Source organism: Pygoscelis adeliae, unplaced genomic scaffold, assembly GCF_000699105.1.
Source record: "Pygoscelis adeliae isolate BGI_AS28 unplaced genomic scaffold, ASM69910v1 Scaffold230, whole genome shotgun sequence".
Taxonomy (NCBI): domain Eukaryota; kingdom Metazoa; phylum Chordata; class Aves; order Sphenisciformes; family Spheniscidae; genus Pygoscelis; species Pygoscelis adeliae.
In genome coordinates, this window is record NW_008823914.1 from 19,942 (window position 1) to 39,464 (window position 19,523).

General features: G+C 38.0%; 1 protein-coding gene across 2 annotated transcripts in view; it reads left to right on the plus strand.

Annotated features, from left to right (window-relative positions):
- The first annotated feature begins 5,093 nt into the window (after window positions 1–5,093).
- The window catches only part of NEK6 (NIMA-related kinase 6), a 43,095-nt gene continuing 28,665 nt past the window's right edge, over window positions 5,094–19,523 (plus strand). For both annotated transcript variants that reach the window (XM_009318763.1, XM_009318769.1), the window contains exons 1-3: window positions 5,094–5,214; window positions 14,381–14,521; window positions 15,863–15,925. In XM_009318763.1, the coding sequence (XP_009317038.1) occupies window positions 5,122–5,214; window positions 14,381–14,521; window positions 15,863–15,925 (297 nt within the window). In that variant the 5' untranslated portion in view covers window positions 5,094–5,121. The remainder of the gene's footprint in view (window positions 5,215–14,380; window positions 14,522–15,862; window positions 15,926–19,523) is intronic.

Here is a 19,523-nt window from a genome sequence, read left to right on the forward strand (position 1 = left end):
CTGTCACTTGAGAAGTAAAAGTGCAGAGCTAGAACAATGTAAAGTAAAAACGTGCCAATACTAAGAGAGCTTATTCCAAGACCTCTTATTTCCTACTATTGTCTTCGGTTGTTTAAACAGATTAAAAAATCTTCAATTATTTGTCTGCAACTGTTCCCCTTCCATCCCCCTAATTTGATAATAAGGAAATGAGACTGAATCTGGAGTGTTACTGTCGCTGCTTGGTTTTGTGTTGAGTAGCTTTTTTTTCCTTCCCTATTTGATTTCTTGATTTTCTGTATTGTGTCAATGATACTCATGTAAAGTAAATTTGTTGATCTTGGTCTAATTGTTAGTAGAGTTACATCCTAAAATACATGAGGATAGTACACTTATATTCTCCCACTTTTCATGCAGGTCAAAGACTGAATTAGATGGGGAGATAACTTTGGTTTAGACATGGTGACCACTGGTTCTAGATGTTGGTGAATTAAGTGTTGCATTTAAGATTGCTACTTAAAAAAAAATGACTAAAGGAAAATTCATTACCTATTAATATTGCTGTCAGTTAATGAGGCATTACATGCTTTAACTAAGCTGAAATGTTATGTAGTTCAGCCTTTTTACTGCGGTGTGGTTAACATTCACATGATGCTGTATGTAGAAACAGCTTCTCTTAGCATGAGGTATTTCCATCCTAACCCATATAAGCCTGAGTGAGGTGGGGGATTGTAACTCATCCAAGTAACTTTGAGAAGATCATTCCTTTGAAAAGGAATGAAGATACGGCTTTTGGTAAGCTACATCTCATTCAAATGCTTATTGTAATTACAAGGAAGGGTTTCATGGTAACTGTTGGATTCCATGAGGTTACTTAGTGCACAGATTGTGTAGCCTTGAACGGAGTGATGGAGTAAGGGGTGGCTAAACAGATTTAAACATTTCTTACGTGTTTATGGTTTTCTTCAGTAGTCTAAAATAACTCCTATCTAACATGTTGCAGCTAATGTCCAAACTAACTTCAGGATTAGTAAAATGTAGCTCAAAACGTGGTCACTTCCTCAGGAGAGTGCAAGTATCTGGAATGGGGGTGAAAGTCGCTGGTTTTAAGCAGTTGTATCGGACACTGTCATGTTTTTTGCTCAACATTTTCATTTTGAAAATATAATTGCAATATTGGTTCTGTAGTTAGACTTTTAAAAAGAGAGAATCTCAAAAAAGTGTAGAATCTTACAGAATTACAATTCTGTGCAATCTGTGTACCTTTTTTGACATAATAAAGTGCCTTTGTGTTGTTGGCTGCTATTTGAAGACCCTTTGTGAAGCCCCTTCCCAGGGATTCCCCTTCCAGTCTACCTATAACATGTGCTTGCCCATAGCCCAAGAATAGCTGAGCTGACAGCTTGGAGCAGGACACGCTGTCCCGTAGGTGTCAGCGGGCTCGGAGCTGGTGTCATGTGAGCTGTGCCGTATCTCTTTTCAAAGCTGATATTTTGTTCTTACTTATTCCTTTGCTTCCAGCTGTAGTGCTTTAAACAAACAGCGACCAAACCCAAATACTCTGCCTAATACATTCCTGTACACGCTGGTGGCAGCTCGGCTGTTCTGAGCTGTTAATTGCCTTCCCATTGTCTAATCCCTCACGGTAAGTAGTTGTACCTTGAGTTTCCTTAGGGCAGCTGGAAAGTTACGGTTCTCTTAGGAATGTCCCAGATTTGTGTATGATCAGATGACTTGGGTTTTCATATTCAGAAATAACTCCCTTTTTTCTTTTTGAGCTTTAGTCCTTTCCAAAGGCAGGATGCAGTAGATATGACATTTGATCAGTGTTAGACTACAGATATTTCACATGACACTGCCTGGACATGCCTTTTATCTAGAGGCTGTAAATGTGAAATTTCTGAATTCCTTTGGAGATAAGTGGCGAGAAGCGAGGCTGTCAGTATCCTGCAGTCCCTAGCAGTGTTTTCTCTATGCTTGTGGACTTGGAAGAGAAAGAACGTGTGTTACGTTCTCCCTTCAAGTAAACAGCCTTTCTTCAAATCATGAATAATAAAATAATTAAGATAGTTCTGGCAGTGTAACGTAAGGTAGAAATTTCATAGGACAGTTTCATGTTGATACTAAGAGGCGTATTTTTATTTTTTAAGTATTCAACTGGTTACTAATAAACCTATAGATGCCCAATACTGAAGGAATCTTAAAATCAAACTTCTTCACTGATAGTGATTATCCTTTTCTCACTGGAGTTTCATAGTACAACTTTGAAAAACTGTTTTTATTGAGAGCAACCCATGTGTTAGCCTGTTAATATGCAGCAGGTATTCCAGCTCTCACAACTCTTCTCTAGTGAGTGAGTGTTAGAGTGAAAGTTCATTTGCTAAGAAACAAGAAGAGCCTTTTCTCTGCTTTCTCCCCAATATTGCGTGTGCACGTGTTATGGTAGCTGGTGTTCGGAAAGATCTGCCAGAGCTAAAGGTTTGTTTCACTGACAACTGTTGAAAGAACCAAGCACAACTTGCTACGGAAATTCTTCTGCATCATATTTTCTCCCCCACTCCCCCAAATATTTAAAATACCTTTGTATTTTAAATTAAGAGTTAGTCATTGCCCAAGTGCCAGGCATGCACTATTAATACACTAATGAGGTCAGGTTGTGCTCTTTCACTGAGTGAATACTTGCCAAAACTCTTGAAACAGGTTTCTGAAAATGCTCATGTTGGCCACTAAATCTTCTCTTGTCACCATTACACTTGTAGTTACTGCTAAGGACAGCAAAAATGTGACTCTAAATGGCATATTACCTAGAGCATGTGTGGGTAATGAATAACTAGCTATGAAAAACATACTAAATAAGCCCCAAAAAACTGCATACAGTCCTTTGTGGGGAAAGGATGTTAAGTGTATTTATTGTGCATGTTCTGTGTATGCTGTGAGTGTGTTTTGAGGACTAGCTTTGCTCTTGGGGCCAGAGCCTGACCCCAGAACTGGCATGAAGCAAGGAGCACCGTGATCCACTCTGAGTGTCCCCTGAATAGCTGATAAAATTACCAGGATTCGTCCCACAGTCAGGCTCAGACATGGCGACGCTAATAGTTTCAAGTATGTTTTTTGTTTCCTAGAAGGTCTAGAAATTATGTATATGCCCGGTCTCTCTGCTTCTGCAAACAGAAGATGTATCTGACAGGCTTTCAGCCAAAAGCCCGTGACTGCCCCGTTACTGTTTACTACAGCGTTCCTGAAATCTGTGCCCAGCTCTGTGTCAGAGGAGTATTAGTTAATCTGGGATCACATTGTTGTTCCAGCACTTAGGAATGTCTTAGCTGCCTGATGGGCAGCTCTTTTCAACTTCATGGTACAGTCTTTGAAGGCGAGCAGACTATCATTTCAGATTACTGTGTTGTGCTGGCCTGGAAACCGCAGCATCTGAGTGCACCTTCCCTCCGCGGGGAGGGCCCTTGTGAGAGGGAAAGCATGGAAACCGCGTGGAGTGATCTCAGCATCGTGGCTGGGGTTCGTGGGCAGGAGTGGCTTGTCCTGATGCTGAGGCAGTGCTGTTGTACACACACACTTGGAGGAACGCAGTATTTCTGCACAGTGGTGATCAGCAGTCGTACCCATACTGCTGTGTGTTGGACTTGGGTGGTGTTTTCAAATGTCCAGCATCCTATTTAAATAATGACAAGTCTGGTGCATCCAGTTCGGGAAATAAGTTCCTCATTCAGCCATTGTGGGAATTTCACTCTTTGATTTCCCCCCCCCCAACCTTTTTTTTTTTTTTAATTCTATAAAATTACAACTGACTGCCACACTTCTGATTCCTTCTAATTGGTTCGTGTTATGATTGATTATAACCTCTTTTTTGAGCCCTCTCAGCCAAGTACTTGTGTCTCTTCTTCCTTCCTCTTACCTACAAACTGTTGCTTGGCTTTATAATACTGCTCAAAATAAAACTAATCTTATACTGTGAAATAATTTGATTCAAGGTAGACCCAAGATGTGACGTGTAGAAGTTTTATGTTACAGGTGCTGGATTTCACAGCTCTTCACCAGCTGTGCTACCAGCATAAATGAAGGTTAAATTTTGTTTTGTGTTGTGACTCAGAACTTCACAAACAAGATCTTTGCACTTAAAAAAGGGAGGGGAGACTGAATTGGTCTGTATAGGGTGAAGGGTAATTTTAGAATGAAAATGAAGGATCATTGCAAACAGTGATGGTGAATTTATTTTTTCCTCCTTACAGTAAGCTCTGTATCTGATAACTTTTGCTAGATTCTCTTCTCCAACACTGCATCCTTTTAATTTCTGTAATTTTTGTAGGAAATTCTGCTGGACAACTGTGCTTAGTAATTGCTGCAGGTAAAACTGGAACACATTAATTCATGGAATTCTCCCTTGTTTGTTTGTTTGCTCCTAGAATAATACTTTGATCTTGTTGAATCTAATATGGTTTCTAGCTACTGCTTCCTGTGGCTTACCAACCTGCATGAAAACTTTTAATTTGGGGATGGGAAAAGGTAAAGCTACACTTTTAGGTTGTCCCTGGCCAAAGAAAGCTACAACTTTCTGGTGGGACTTTTTGTCATTTTTGTTTTACAAATGGAAACATGCTAATGTTTCTTGAATTGTCCACTAAGTGTCTGATAGCATTGGGGATCATCTAGGTTCAGTAGGTTCTAGGGGAAGTAACACTGTTGGAGTTGACAAAAGCAATGCGTTTTGTAGATAACATACCACTGACCAAATAAACTCCTCTTCTACTATTTTGCTTATTATGAAATTATACCAGTAATATTTGTGACGTTGGTATTTTTGTTTTGTAATCTCAGGAGAGCTAGGGTAGCTTTGACCTGTTGCTGTGTCCTTTCAGCTTGCAGGCGGCAGCGGGTGCTTCTGGTCTGTCACTGGCGAGCTGAGCTCCTGGGGGTCTGGTATTTTTGTTTGAGAATTGTATGCATGAGTCAATCCGAGGGAAGAAAGGGGAGGAATCGGTTCTTGCTGTCTTGATGTACAACCATGTGTACGCACACCCCTAGAAAGAGTTTCTTGCTTTCAGCGCTGAATGGAAAGTGATGAGACTTCTCTCTCCCCTCTTTCTTTTAACTCCAGCAGAACTGTGAGGCAGAGTTTGGTATGATACCATGGAAGGGCAGCATAACCATCCACATCATCTAGGGGACCAGAACAACCCTCTTTGCAAGCTGCCGGGGCAGGAATATCAGCATGATCCTCAGGTAAGTGCATGTATCTCTTCAGTCTTTCTCCTTCTCTGTTTTCTTCCCTTCCTTTTATAAAGGTCTATAGATTTCTTGGCATTTAGCCTTTCCCCCCCCTTTTGTTTATAGTGCAGTTATAGCAGTTTTAGGGTATATCCAGTTTGGGATTCTGCCAGCCAGCCAGATTTTCCCGACTCTGGGTTTTTGATGATAATAAGAGAAAAAGGAAATACTTTGAATTTTGCTTAAAGCAAGTATTTTTAAATCATCTTATAAAAACATGTATTGTGTTGGCTTTCTCTTCTCTTTGATTCCTTGAAGAAAAGGCCAAAGAAAAGCAGTTGATTGTGTGAGTGAATAAACGTATTTTATCTCCTATTATAGTTTAATAATAAATGCTGAAGAGGTAATTACCAAATACAAGAAAAAGTTCATCCTACATGAAACTGTAGGCTTTCTGACTTCATTTCCTGTGAGTCCCTGGATTCTCTCCCGTAATGTATTTTGCCTATACTATTACCAAGATTCATAGTGGCTCATACCTCTCTCTTCCCTGCCTTTCTGCAGAAGTGGGCTAAAACTAGGGTTAGACCTGTATTCAAAGTAATGGCGATACTTTCACTGTAATCATGAAACTTGTATTTTGTGAATTCTGACTGCTTGCCTTTTTTAGACTGTTTATCAGAGCAATCAAGTTTTACCTCTACGTATTTTAAGGAGTAAACAAAACATCGTAGCAAAGCTGTCAAAGAAGACTACTGCAACTGTGGTGTAACGTTACCTTGGGGAGGGGGCTGTGGGTGTTAATTTGTCATTCCAAATGTGCAGTCCGGTGGTGATCAAGGTTCCTTGAACAAGAAGTGGTCATTAGGAAAGCTGTATCAAAACGCAGTATAGGATTTGCAAAAACCCTAAGTTGCCTACACATAGAGCACAACGGTGCACGTATCTTACGTAGCACTGCTGGGAAAGTAACCTTGTATGAAGCAAAGCCCCCCTCTCCTAATGTAGCAATTTGTCATATTAAGTCATTTAATAATAATTGAATCCCCTTGATTAATCTCCTAGAATTAGCCAGTTGCATTTTGAGCAATTAAGGTTAATTACTGCCTCATTTGGCAGGATAGAGCCCCTGTAATTATTTCATGAACAAGATTAGGAAGTGTTCCTGTGCAGCAGATACATTCATGGCGTCTTGGAGCACATGTTAGAATTTGTAATGACATAGTTAAGTGTAATTAGTAGCTAATAATCTATGTTCTGCTGTTATGCTGATGCTGAGTGGGCTCATTTTGCTGTATGGTCATTGTTCAGTGAAACCTTCCCTCAACTCTGTTAATATCCAAGTTGTGTTAATGGAGGTCTCGGAGTATATTAACTGTGCTGAGAATGATCTAGTTTGGCATTAGGATTGCAGAAAGACTTTCTTTTGTTTTTGCTGTTAAAATAATAAAAAAAAGCTGCATAACAGAAATGTACAGTCTACCAGAGAATAGAAAAAAATGCCTCTCCTTAGCAAACTCAGTTTAGAAATTAACAAAAATTGTACTATTTAGACGACAGGGCACCTTACATTGATGGCATGATACGATTGCTTATTACATATTTCTGATTTTCCATTTTGCAGGAACATAATTATATATAATTTTCAATTTTATGTTGTTTATTTTCTAGAAGAATCCAAAATTACATCGTTTCTTTCTTCTGAAGATAAAAGTAATGCAGACATGCTATGTAATTGTTTGTGGAAGAGAGAGAGGTTTGGGAAGGAAAAATTGACCAAACTTGTCTTACAAGAAGTGTCATGCATGGCAGGGATAAAAGCTTAAGCAGAAAAAACAGAACTTGAGCTTTTAGAGTCTCAAATGAGGAGAGGGTTTTGTATGGAATGGCCCTCTCTTCCTTCATTTCTTTCATTTTCATTCGAAACTACTGTGTCACCCCCAAAAAGACCAGAGCAACAGTGTGCTCCTCTAGTAGAAACTTTTCCTATAATTATGCTGCTTCCTAAAGCTTTTTTTTTTTTTATTCTGACAGAGGTGTTTTCTGCTTTATAACTAGTTAGTATAGAGCTATGAGTAAGTGACTAAGCGTATCAGACTTTTCTTTCTGTCTTTAACTACTATAGTTTAGTAATAAGATGACACTTTTGAATAAGACTTCATATTTAGAAGTTCTCTAATTAGAGTAAGTGAATATATAAATATAAAAAAGGCCCAATAAAATCACAGTTTAGCTGCTGGCTCCCTTACCTGCCCAGCATTACCCTGATGAAGTCCATCAGCAAGAGACAGAACACTCTCTAGTAATGTTCGAGTGAAAGTGTTAATTATTTAAGTCTCTAGATTGCTTACCGCTATAAACACCAAGTAATAGAAGTTATTTAGCATTAAATCAGTGATATAAAAATATGCATCTATAATTTCTGACTTAGTTTTAGTACTATATAAACATAACTCACTTAAACAACCCTTTTATATACTCACACAGCTTAGCAGCAGAGCTGTTTATGGTAGTTTCATTTTGGTCTGCAAATTGAAGGGAGGTTTGAACTGGTTATCTAGCAGCAGAGAGTCTTCAATTTATTGTTTTCTGAAATTCCTAGATTATTTCTATGTTAATATTAATTTCTTTGTGAATATCACCTTGGTCAGCTATTTTCAAGCTGGTATTTCTGTCTTTACTTGTCATAAACTAGTACAAATATCTACTGATAAGGATGTTAAAACTTTGACATTCAAGCCAAGTTCTTCAGCAAACTTTAAATTCTAGGTAACAGGTCAGGTTAAGGGTATTTTATGATGACTGTGTAGTCTAGTTCTGAAGCTGCAAATTGAAAAACGTGATGTATTCTTCAATAATTACTTGACTGCCTGTTTGAAGGATAATCAAATCCACACTTTTAAAAGTTTCCTCATTTCTTGTGAGCTTAGAAGTTCTTTTTTTTTAAATCAATCTGTTCTAATGTATTCTCATAAATTCACACTAGAATTTCAACCTGAAAGTATGCAAAATTGTTTTCAGGTAGGCATTATTGAATGGAGATGGGTGTATAATTTGGGACATCATAAGGAGGTTTGAAACACTGATGTTGAGAGTAAATCATTGCTTATAATGTATACGTGTTCAACTGGAGGGGTTGAAGCTTCCCCATCTACTAACACAGATGTCTTTTAAAGGTGAAATTAGTTTACGGTAAATGTCATTCAGATGAAGTATGCACTTTAGAAGCAAGGAAACCATTGCTTTAAAATTAATGATGCATTGCAAATATCAGAAAAAAACTTATATCCAGCGTAAAGATAATTAAAATTCAGGTCAGAAGTGTATGACTTAGTCGGGCTAAATTTTTTAATGATATTTCAGAAAATTAATTGGGCGAGTATGTTTTTACTCTTCTAAAGAATGTTTCATTTGATGGCTCTACAGGAAAGATGCTTTTATTGGCATCTAAAGATTGTAGTGTCTGACTTTTTAACTGTTGGTTAACCAATCTTTAACAATTTTTAGGTTGATTACAAATAATCTAAACGTCTCATGACCTTGTAGCCATTTGTGCAGAATGATGACTAGTGCTGCTTTTCCCCATGCCAATCAGACAGCAGTGAAACAACTGACTTTATTATTAATTAACATTAGCACTCTGGGTTTACATATTGTGCAGTTAGCAGAGAACATTCCCCTTTTTTCAGCTCATTCAGGCTTATTTTGTTCTGTGCCTCTGGGAGAATACAGGCATTGCTGTGCAGCACGTTAGTATTTTACTGATATTTTTGTCTTCAGTCTCTCAGTACTCTCCTTTGCCTGAAACGTTGGGTTAGGGGCTGCAGGAAAGGCTGCTTGGACAGTTTTCTCAGGACTGTCCAGGTTTTCCCCAGCTCTTAAATAATTACAAAGTGGTAAATTTATTGGCCAAACATTAATTGTTCTGGAGATTGAAAGTCTTTCTACAGAACAGTTTTTTCTTACTCTTCCTTATCCCAAAACACAAATTCTGAGCTGTACAACTACTCATTTAAAAAATATAAAAGTTCTGTTCAGGTTATGTAGCTGTACTACCTGCATGTGGTTATAGCAGTGTATGAAGGATTTGGGGGAAATTGTATCCAATCTCTAGTTGTAAATTTTGGCATGTTTGTACTCTTGCATGCTCAGAGAGTCAAGTCGCCTCTGGTCGGCGTCTCTGGTGGTACTGTAACAGACACCCCTGAAAATGTGGAAGCATAAGTAGAAACTGCATACTATTACCAGGGGCAAGTATATAGTCAAGGAAGACTTCTAATACTGTCATCCTCTGTATTTGCCTGGGTTGCTTTATAATCTGGTATGTAGAGACTCATTAATCTTTATTAAAGTGTCTTATCCTTGCAGCGTATCTGTTCAGGTGCGTACAAGATAATATAGCTGGTTTTTATTTCATTGGCTTTTTTTTAGTATTATAAAACCTTACTAATTCTGTTTTGCAGAAAATCTCATAACACCTCAAAATTTGAGGCTGAAAGTTCTGGCAAACTTCTGTGTTAAGTATTGTGACGAGGGCTGTCGTTGCATACTTTTGTCAGCTTTGGAATTTTTGCTCTCGCATCAGTGGTTACATCTAAAAGAGAACATGTATGCCAGAGATGTTGTCCAGAATAGCTTGTTCTAGGAATAATCTCTGCATTTCTTCTTAAAAATGAATAGCCTCTTTATTTGAATGAGGAATTAATTGACTTTAATCTTTGGCTTTTTTTTTAATGGAGTAGTAGCAGAATGAGACTTCATTGTGTGGATAAAGAGAACAGCCTTTGTCTCAGAACTAGTTCTTCCCAGACTGTCCCCTTCCTACAGCTGCCCTGGGAACAGAAGTGTGCAAACAGCCCAGTTTTCATAGTATCTTTAGAGGTCCAGTGGTTGGGGGGGGGTGTTTTTTGCCCCCCCCCCCCCCCCAGTTCAAAAGCCCCCCCCCCCCTTTTATTTTTTTTTTATTTAAGCTCCATCATTGACCTTCAAACCTGTTCTGCAGAGGCAGTGGCTTGGTTTTCCTGTATTCAGGCAGACCTGAACCCTTCACTGAGCCTGAATCTGTCCTGAAAATGAGAAACTGTTTTTGATGAACAGGTTTGAAGACGATGGTGGTATCTAATTTTACACACAATTTGTATATGAAATCTCTGAGATTTGCAGAAATGAAGATCATGCTTTATTTGAATGAATAGCTATTGGTTCTTCGACAGCTTTATGAAAAATTGTGGTGGTTAAACATGGAAGGACTTGAAAAAAATTTTCAATTTCCCCTTTACAAGTTCCCCTTGTCAAAAGTAAAGAAATACGTGAAATGTGTGTAAGGCCAGACTATAGGCATGATATTCTGAGGAGGTAGATATTTCTTGGGTATTCTAAATGTGTCCTTGTAACAGTATTTAGAAGAGTTCTACCTGCTTACGTTTAAGTACAGTAAAGCATGAAAGGTTAATTTTAAACACGTGGGAAAACTGACTGCTGTAATCAATAGGAGCTTTCTGGTATGGTTTGGTCTAACCTGAGCATGCTCTCTGGTTTATACCGTAATCAGACATCTTCTAGCCTGTATGAAAGCTCCATTACTTTAATTAGGTCTGATAGGTTGTGATAGCAAATGCAAATCTAGGTCATTGCATATGTAAACGTGCAGCTGTAGTCCTGGAGGATGCCAGAACATATCAGCTAAGGTGTCCGGTCATCACCCAGCATTAACTCCAGCATGGCAAGCAGACTTTATGTGCTAACCATGTGAAAGTGGTTAGGACACACACATACACCCTGTCACTTGCCTAACATTTATTTATATTTTCAAGTTGAGAAGTTGCTAGATATTTCTTGGCACATGCTTAAAATATTAATTTACACTTAAACACTCTTGGTTTAAACACACAATTTAATGATTTATGAAGGGCAAACGGATACCATCCATGATTGCAGCATGGCTTTCTTCCTTAACTACCATAAAACTTTCTTTTTGCTTCATAAAGTCTCGTTAAAACTGTTATCTCTATTGTGAACGTTAACTCCAAGTTAGAAAAGCTTTTGCTCAAACTTTCTTACTACTCAAGAAGAGTGTGGCTCGGGAGGCACATGTTCAGGGTTAAAGAAATGCTTTGATTCCTTTCTATTTTTTAATTAGGAAAAAGTGTTTTGTAACTTTATATACTGACACCTTTGTTTTGGCTGGGTAAAGCGATTTGACTGGACAGCTCAATTAATTTGCTTAGTAGCTCATATGTAAAAAGGTCAGGAAATGGAGATGTTCCTGGTTAGTCACCAGTCAAGTTGAACAAATACTTGTGTTCAGACATTCTTCTGGTGATTTCATCACACAAAACCCACACATAAACGAATGTTTCATTAGCGCTCCCTGGAATGAGATGAGTATTACTGTAATGTATATCGATGAATATTACTGTTTATCAAATCCCTGCAAAGAGAGATTGCAACCAATTTAATCTGAGAAAGCTGCAGGGGATGATTACTTTGAATATTTGCTTGTCTGGTTTCGTCCCATGTTGCCTTACTTTGTTGATAGTTTAGTATCTTAAAGGGTAATGTATGTAAATAATAAAGCAGTGTTATCTGAACGTTCTGCTGTTTATCTGATGACCCATAAGCTACCTTTTCCCTCATCAGTGAAAGGATCCTCCCGTTTTATTGTATAGTGTACACTGCAAAACTTAGAGAAACGAATCCTGAAGCTTAATTTTTATTTTTGTTTTTCTGCGTTATAGCTTGTAAACGCAGTATAACTTCAGGCACAGCACAAGTACTGAGAGTAACCTTCCTTTGCTTGCTAACACAAACTTTGCTTGCAGCCAGTGGTGGCTGCGCAGTAAGGTGGGTAATGGGGCTTTTTTCAGAGCATGGGGAGACTAAAGTGATCTTAAAAGGGAAACACTCCCTGAACTGTTTAAAGGAAATACTTGATGACATTAGCTTCCTATTTCTGTGTGACTTGCCTTCATGAATAACTGCAAATTCTAATGCAGCCTTCTTATTTGTGTAGGTTATTGTTCATGAATTAAAATTTTTATTGTGTCGTCTTTTGCCTAGAGAAATGAAAACCGTTTCTCATAGTATGAGAAGATTTAAATGCTCATGGTGATAGATGGAAAAACTTACCTGTGGCCTTGGCATTTCAAAAATAATTACTCAAAGTGTCGTTTCATCTGAAGAGGAGTGGGTTTGCTCTTTTAGGGAACTTAAACTGAGAAAGCTGATGATCATGATGGCCTAGAGTTAAATTTCCAGTTATGTGCCTGCCTGAATTAGCAGGCATTGGCTGGACATGATGGTATTGCATTTTTCTCTTCTCTGGAGTTCATAACTGTTCAAGCTTTTCAGTTTAGCAACAGTCCTCTCTTTTCATAACTACAGAGCTTTATCCTCAGTAAGTTCTCAGTGGCTGACACAGGGCAGTGGTGTGGAAGTGCAAGGCAAGCTCCAGCAACAAACAGCCTTTTACTGCCAGATATGAGGGGGAAGATGACAGCAAAAAGACCTGATAGTCTTTTCACTGTCTGGTTTGTGATTTATATCTGCATCTCTATCATCAGCATTTATAAATCGTAATAATTTTTCTTGAGTATGCTTGCAGTAGAGTAGCCTTTGTTGTGGGGATTTCTCCTGCGTTTGTTGTGATAAAGATGCTGTAAAGGTGACAGTTTTCAAAATAGCTTGTCTTGGTTGATTGATGCAGTTTGTGGATCAGAAATTACTATTTAGGGGACTTTATTGGCGAGTTTTTTTAAAAACATTGAATTTTACAACTTTGTTTATAAAACCTCTGCCAAATAACTGTGGCTGTAGTTCAGAGTTGCACAGCCACCTTGAAATCTGGCAGCTTTTTCAAATGTCTGCTTGATACTTTTTATTGTTTGTTGAATAGTCATTTTTATTTCTCTTGCAAAGAAAAGAAGTCCAAACTTACCTACTTGTCAAAATAAATAAACACTGTAAGAGGTCCTCACACTGTCTTGTATATAGTGCTAGCAAAAGATGCTGGACTGAAAGCTTTACCTGCATTTTAAATCTAACTTCCAGCCCCACCCCTCTGTGTTAGGAAATGACAGTGGTAGCAATAGTCATCTCCTTAAAACATCCAGCCCTCCTGGCCTGCTCTCCCTGGACACTTGCGCTGGATTGTCTGCTGCAAACGATGGCTGTGTCCCTGGGAAGCCCTCCCCCCAACTTTTGTTATGTACTTGTCTTTTTGTGGTTTTCAATGGGAACTCTGATATGGCTCAAGATGCTGAAGCTTAAAAATACTTGGTGTGCATGGCAACTTTTAAGTAATTAATTTTCATAATTTCTTTTTTAAACATTGGTTAGCAGTCATGTTAATTACAGAAGAGACCAGAATGGCTCTAGGGAGCAATTCCTAGTCCATGGAGTACTTAATCCTCGTTACGCTGTGTCTACCTGCCTGGCTGGGTGTTTACCTGAGACCGCTCAGAAGTAGGCATCAGCATCTCCCAAGTGACACAAGCAGGCAAAGTTGATGAGAGGGTCTGTTACTAGGGAGACAGTAGTTTGGGACTAATTAGTTACTTACATGGAAGGCAAGACTTCATTTCCTTTTAAAAAAAAGTCGTTTAACTTAATTCAGCCTATGTTACTAATACATTTACTAGGAATTAATGCATTTATGGTCAGAATTATCTATAGACTGATCAGCCTAGATCAGCCAAATTCTTGACCATCAGAAATGAGAGCAAGAGGGTGTGCACATTGGCAATCTTAACTCTGTTCTGTACATTTTTGGTACCTGTTACTAGTTTTATGCTTTGATTTGGCTAATATTTTTATGCAAGTCTCTGCTGTTACGTGTGTGTGTGCTTGCGGCTGTGTGCTGCGCTTTTATATTGCGACTGCTCTGGTGCAGTATTGTCTGAAGTGGACAAAGAAAATTGAAGGTGGGAAAAGAAAATTGAAGGTGGGAAAAGGAAAGCCAGACCACTGTGTTGTCCATTGTATGCCAGATCAACACCATGTTTCTTTGTCATTCTTGCTGGGCAATCCTTACTGTGAGGAATTTATCAAAAAAAAAGCTGAATATGAGTAATCATAGAAACCACTAGTTTGCAGTCATAAAGACGACAGATTGGGAATGCAAGTTCATGGTTTTGCATCGCTTTTCCTAGTTCACTGATTTAATTTCTTTTGACCTGAACAGAGACATTTAACGTCGTACCCATATCGCTGCACATTGGCAGATTTTCAGATAGAGAAAAAGATTGGACGAGGACAATTCAGCGAAGTTTACAAAGCAACTTGTCTTCTGGACAGAAAACCTGTGGCATTAAAGAAAGTTCAGGTGAGCATTTAAGTTCAAAGTCTTACTATTTAGCAAGTAGAATGGAAACATTTTAAGTGCCTATACAGATTACTTTGAGTCAGATACCTCTTCCAGTATTCTTTTGTCAGCAGTAATAATGCAATAAAATGCTTTATATATTGAGTGTTTAAGGTTTGAGAGCACTGGATGATCTGGTTTGATATTTTTACATTTTAAAAAAGCAACGCTCTGCTTTCTTATTTTATTCAATAGGGTTTTAGAGGGTTTGGGTTTGTTTTTTTTTTTACTTTATTATTTCAAGATAAGAAATAAAGAATAATGTTTCTGAAGGTCTCAAAGTAGTTTTACAAATTTTTATTAAGTCAGGCTAGTTCCATGATGCTGAGTTTACATCTGGTTATAAGAGGCCCAGTGGCCCCACTGCACTCCTGCCTGCCCCTCGGTTTTATCCTCTGTGGCTGTCTTCTCCGTGTATCCCATATGGGACCCTGTTTCCATTTTGAGCAGTCTATTTGCTGCTCCAAGGTGACGAGGGATAATGTTTCTAAGTCAGGATTATGTAGCAGTAGCACAATTTCATTTTTATTTTTAATTTCACTTTTTACATTATAAAAAGGGTTCACTAAATTATTATTAAATGTGTGTGAAAGAACGAGGCCCTAATAGCCGTAGGCAGACAGCTAGGAGACTGCCATCTCGACACAGATGAATCATGAGAACACAAGAGCACGGAAAGGAAAAATGCCTGTGCTTGCTGATGGAGTTTTAGAAGAATTTCTGAAAAACTTCCATGCAAGCAGTATAGACTTGTAACTTGGCTTAAAGTATTGTGCAGTGTTCAGAACAGCATTTTGTTTGAAGAAATTTGTCTTTAATCCTTCAACAGATCCTTTAAACTCATGTTTCTAGTGACTTACCCTCTGATTATTACGGAATGAATATTAATGCTCAATATTACTGTTAATTATTACAGAGAAATCAGGGGAAGCTATATCTCTGTTTAAAAGAAAAAAGTAAACATTTTATCTTTTTTATTTACCATGTGAAATTAATAGTAACTAAACTAACTATGTTTTGAAAATCATGACAGCAAATTCACAAATTAGTATCTTTATTTTTCGTGCTGCTTAGAATATTGCCTACAGGTTCTAAAATTAATTTTACCCTATCGCTAGCCCTTTAGTGGTTTCAAAATAAAGAAAACATTGACCTTCTTTGATCTGTGGATTGTGTCTATACTCATTACAGTAGAGGATATACGAATTGGGAGAGGAAAGACCAGTTTCTTGTTAAAATATAAAATTCATGGTTGTTGGTGGTGGTGTTTCATTTTCATCTTCTATGTTTTTGTCTCTGAAGATTTTTGAAATGATGGATGCCAAGGCTAGGCAAGATTGCATTAAAGAAATTGACCTCCTGAAGGTAAGAATTTTTACAATGACTTTTTCCGTTTTTTATTTTGAGGAAAAAAAAAAAATCATTTTCAGGTTGGCAAGAGTCGTTTACCTTTTATGGCAACTAAAGCTTATGCAGTACACACAATGATCTTAATAGGCCGTGCTTTCTTTTGCAAGGTAGAATGTCTACATGATGCAAGAGTTTTGGCTTAAAGCTTAATTTTATTGCGTTTTCTGCCTATAGTTTAAGGAATCTATTAAAAATTTTCCTGTCATAAAAAACCCACAAGTACTCCTCTTTCAGAGAGGCATGTAAATTCTGCTTTTTGTGTTTTGTTTGTCACTTTGAAATAAACTAATTGATGAACGAGCTAAATGGGAAAACAGTTTTGCATGTGCATGTTGTGTATGTATATGTATACGTATCACACACAAAAAATGGAAGTTCAGATAAAGGCTCTGAAACCAGAGAGTGTTTTTAAGTGATTAAACCAACTAGTGATTTTTTCCCATCCCAGTAATTTATTTCAAAATGTTGGTAGAAAATATATATGCATTGCACTTTAAATATCTATTTTGAGTAAAGGCAACAGATTGTAGAAGGCTAGATTTTTAGTTTAGCTAGTCAAATTTAATTTTTAAAGTATTAAATAATTCATGTTGTAAATGTGATTTTTAGGTATTTCTATTTAAATTGTTGATTTATATGCATGCAGTTGTAGACAAAGCTTGAGTCTGCTAGACTGTAGCGAAGGCATACAGGATAAACATGAAGATAGTAGTTTGTGTGAACATGGTCCAGTTGCTTAACAGTCATAGAGAAAAAAATAAAGCCAACATTAACGTTCAAAAAGAGAATTTTTAATATTTTTGGGTTCCAGGTAATCTAGGCAGTTTTGTCTTGAACTCTGGTTATGGAAGATGTCATAAACTTGCACAGGATTTATTCAGAGCAGAATGTGCAAATTTATTAGTAATCGGAGGGAAGCAGAAGTAAAATGCCCATGATGACGGGAGGCTCTAGAAGGGCAGCTCCCATCCACCTGCGTGGGATAACCAGAGGCAACTTATCTTCTTGTGTAAAGCTCACCAAGAAGCCAGATATCAAACCAGGGTTACTCTAGTGGCCGAGTTGTGAAAGCAAATACGATACATTGAGCTAAATAGGGTTGATAAAATTGGATTATTTTGCACAATATTTTATAGAAGACTAGGAAACATTCTAGTAAATGCATTTAGTTGGGGGTGAAGGGAGGAGCAGGAATACTTGCTGGCAGTCTACAGAAACATACTAATATGCTGTTTATTATGCAAAACATTACTGTGCTGGTAGTTTAATTATTATTTATTGTTGACTGTCAATAAATCTTCCTGTTTGGACAGTTGTGTAGCACCATCCAAGGAATCTGAAGCCTGAGTATGTTAAAAAGTCAGTTTGCTGAATCCTGTTGTATTACAGATGCAAAGGGGATCTATTTCTTAACATTGCCTATAGCTCACCTTCTTCAAGTGACTACTAGTTTTCAAGTCAGAGCCAACAAAATCCATTGAATTTTATTCAAGATGCATGTAGATCAGCTTCTGAGAAGGTCAGCAGATAATAAGTAAAAAGTAATCAAAGTTGAAATTGCCAACTTTGGAGCCAACGATGCTCTTCTGGTCAGCGTGTTTGCTAACCCAGTGCAGACGCAGGGTGTTCCCCGTGGGCGGCCAGGCAGAGTTACTCGGGGTTTGTCTGGAGGCAGGGGAGGGCTGGTGTGTCAGTGTCAGCAGCTGGAGTGCGTGTCGCTCCGTGCCCTAAGACGAATAACTTGTGAAATCAATATATCTGCAACTCATCTTTTGCTAATTGATCGCTCCCATGCTGCCTGTTCTCACAGCTTCGTAGAAGTAACTGAAGGTCTGCACGTGGATGTGCTGGGACAGTAGTGAAAAGTCTATTTCAAAGCTTCAGAGCTGCTGCATCAGAGTAAGACACAGGTCCCTTCTCAGAGCTGGGCAGTAGATGTTACCATTTATGCAGTGTGGGGCAGAATAGTCCGTGCTTGGAAGCAGGAAAAAGTTTTAAAAGTGAAACTTCAGTTCTTGCTGCACAGTACGTGTGATCTCTGGCCTGGCTTTTTATGAAATTTCATGGGGTTTCTTGTTCTGTTGTGAGCTTTTCACATTTTGGTTTCCTTTAGAATAGTGTATGTGCAGCTTCAGGAAAGTAGGACAGGTGTATTTTTCTCAAATGAATGACTTATTCTCAATAATTTTAATTTCAGCATTTTTAGTGTCATTATATTAAAAGGTAAAGTATCTTTCACTTCCTAAATTTATCAATTAAGATAATTGTTCTTGTCTAGAAAGTGTAAAATGTGTAAGGACCCAATTCAGCACAGTATTTCAGAGTCTGTTTAAAACTTGCTCAATTTAACTCTTTCTCATCACTGTTGATGTGAAGTATGTCTGCCTTGCAATTGTCTAGTGTCTGGCCATGTAATATGGGATATTCATATTTTTAAAACTTTCTTGTTACTTTTAAACTGGTGTCTAGTATGACGTATTTATAGACTATTACTAAAACAACTTGCTGCAAGAGCTTTTCTTTCTTTGTTGTTTTTATTTTTAATGTAGACCGTTGAGGAATTTGTGAAGGAATTGCACAAACTTGCTGTAGTCCATCCCTGACAAAATAATACTTTGTCTTTTTTGATCAAAGACTTCTGTGTGACCACGGAAACAAAGGGGGGTGGGGTTTTTTGTGACTTCTAATAAATGAAGTATAATTATTCAAAACTTAACAGAAGCCAGACAAAATTGTATCTTACTTTCAGTGTAATTCTGGCTAAAAGGTTCAGGTAAAGCAGCTCAGTAATATGGCTGTAGTCAGCGTTTGGGCTGCCAGCACCCACACTCGCTCGTTTAGAGCTGCCTTACCCTTCCGCATGCCTCTTGCTGACAGTGCTGCTGTGCATACACATCAGGCATTTAACTGCCATCAAACTTTCAGGATGCATTAAAGAAATTGGAAATGTCATTAACCCAAGATAATGTGTTTGTAATCTTTTGTGCATTTAAGGATTTGTGAGAATGAATATACTTCCCTTCTGACGAAAGAAATTTCAGATAGTCTTTTCCATGCCACAAACAAATACAATAGTTATATTGACTCTGGAGTTATTTTTATATTTATTTAAAATAAGATTGACAAAAGGGAGAGTGGAGAATGGAAGTTTGGCTTATCCAGCGTGGTCTACCTGGCTGTTCTGGGAAAACAGAGTTCAAAGCGCAGTGAAATAAATAGTAGGAAAAACACGTACGTCTGCATTCACACCTCAATAAGGTCATGGGCAGTCTGCTGTGCTTTCCAGCAAAGAAGAGAGTCTAGTAAGGCTCCTTCTAGAACACTCATCCCTCTGCTCAGCTTCAGCAGAGGGTGGTGTCAGCTTCTGCTGCTGAAATGGGAGTCCTCAGAGACCTGCTCATCAAAAGAGTGATCACAGAAATTAGTGTGGTGGCATGGGTGTTTTGCTTCTTTGTTTTTAATTTTATAAAACTTCATCGTAATAGAAGAGACACCCCTCTTCAGATCTAATGAGTTTCTTCAAACCAATACAAACCATCAGTAAAAAGTGTGT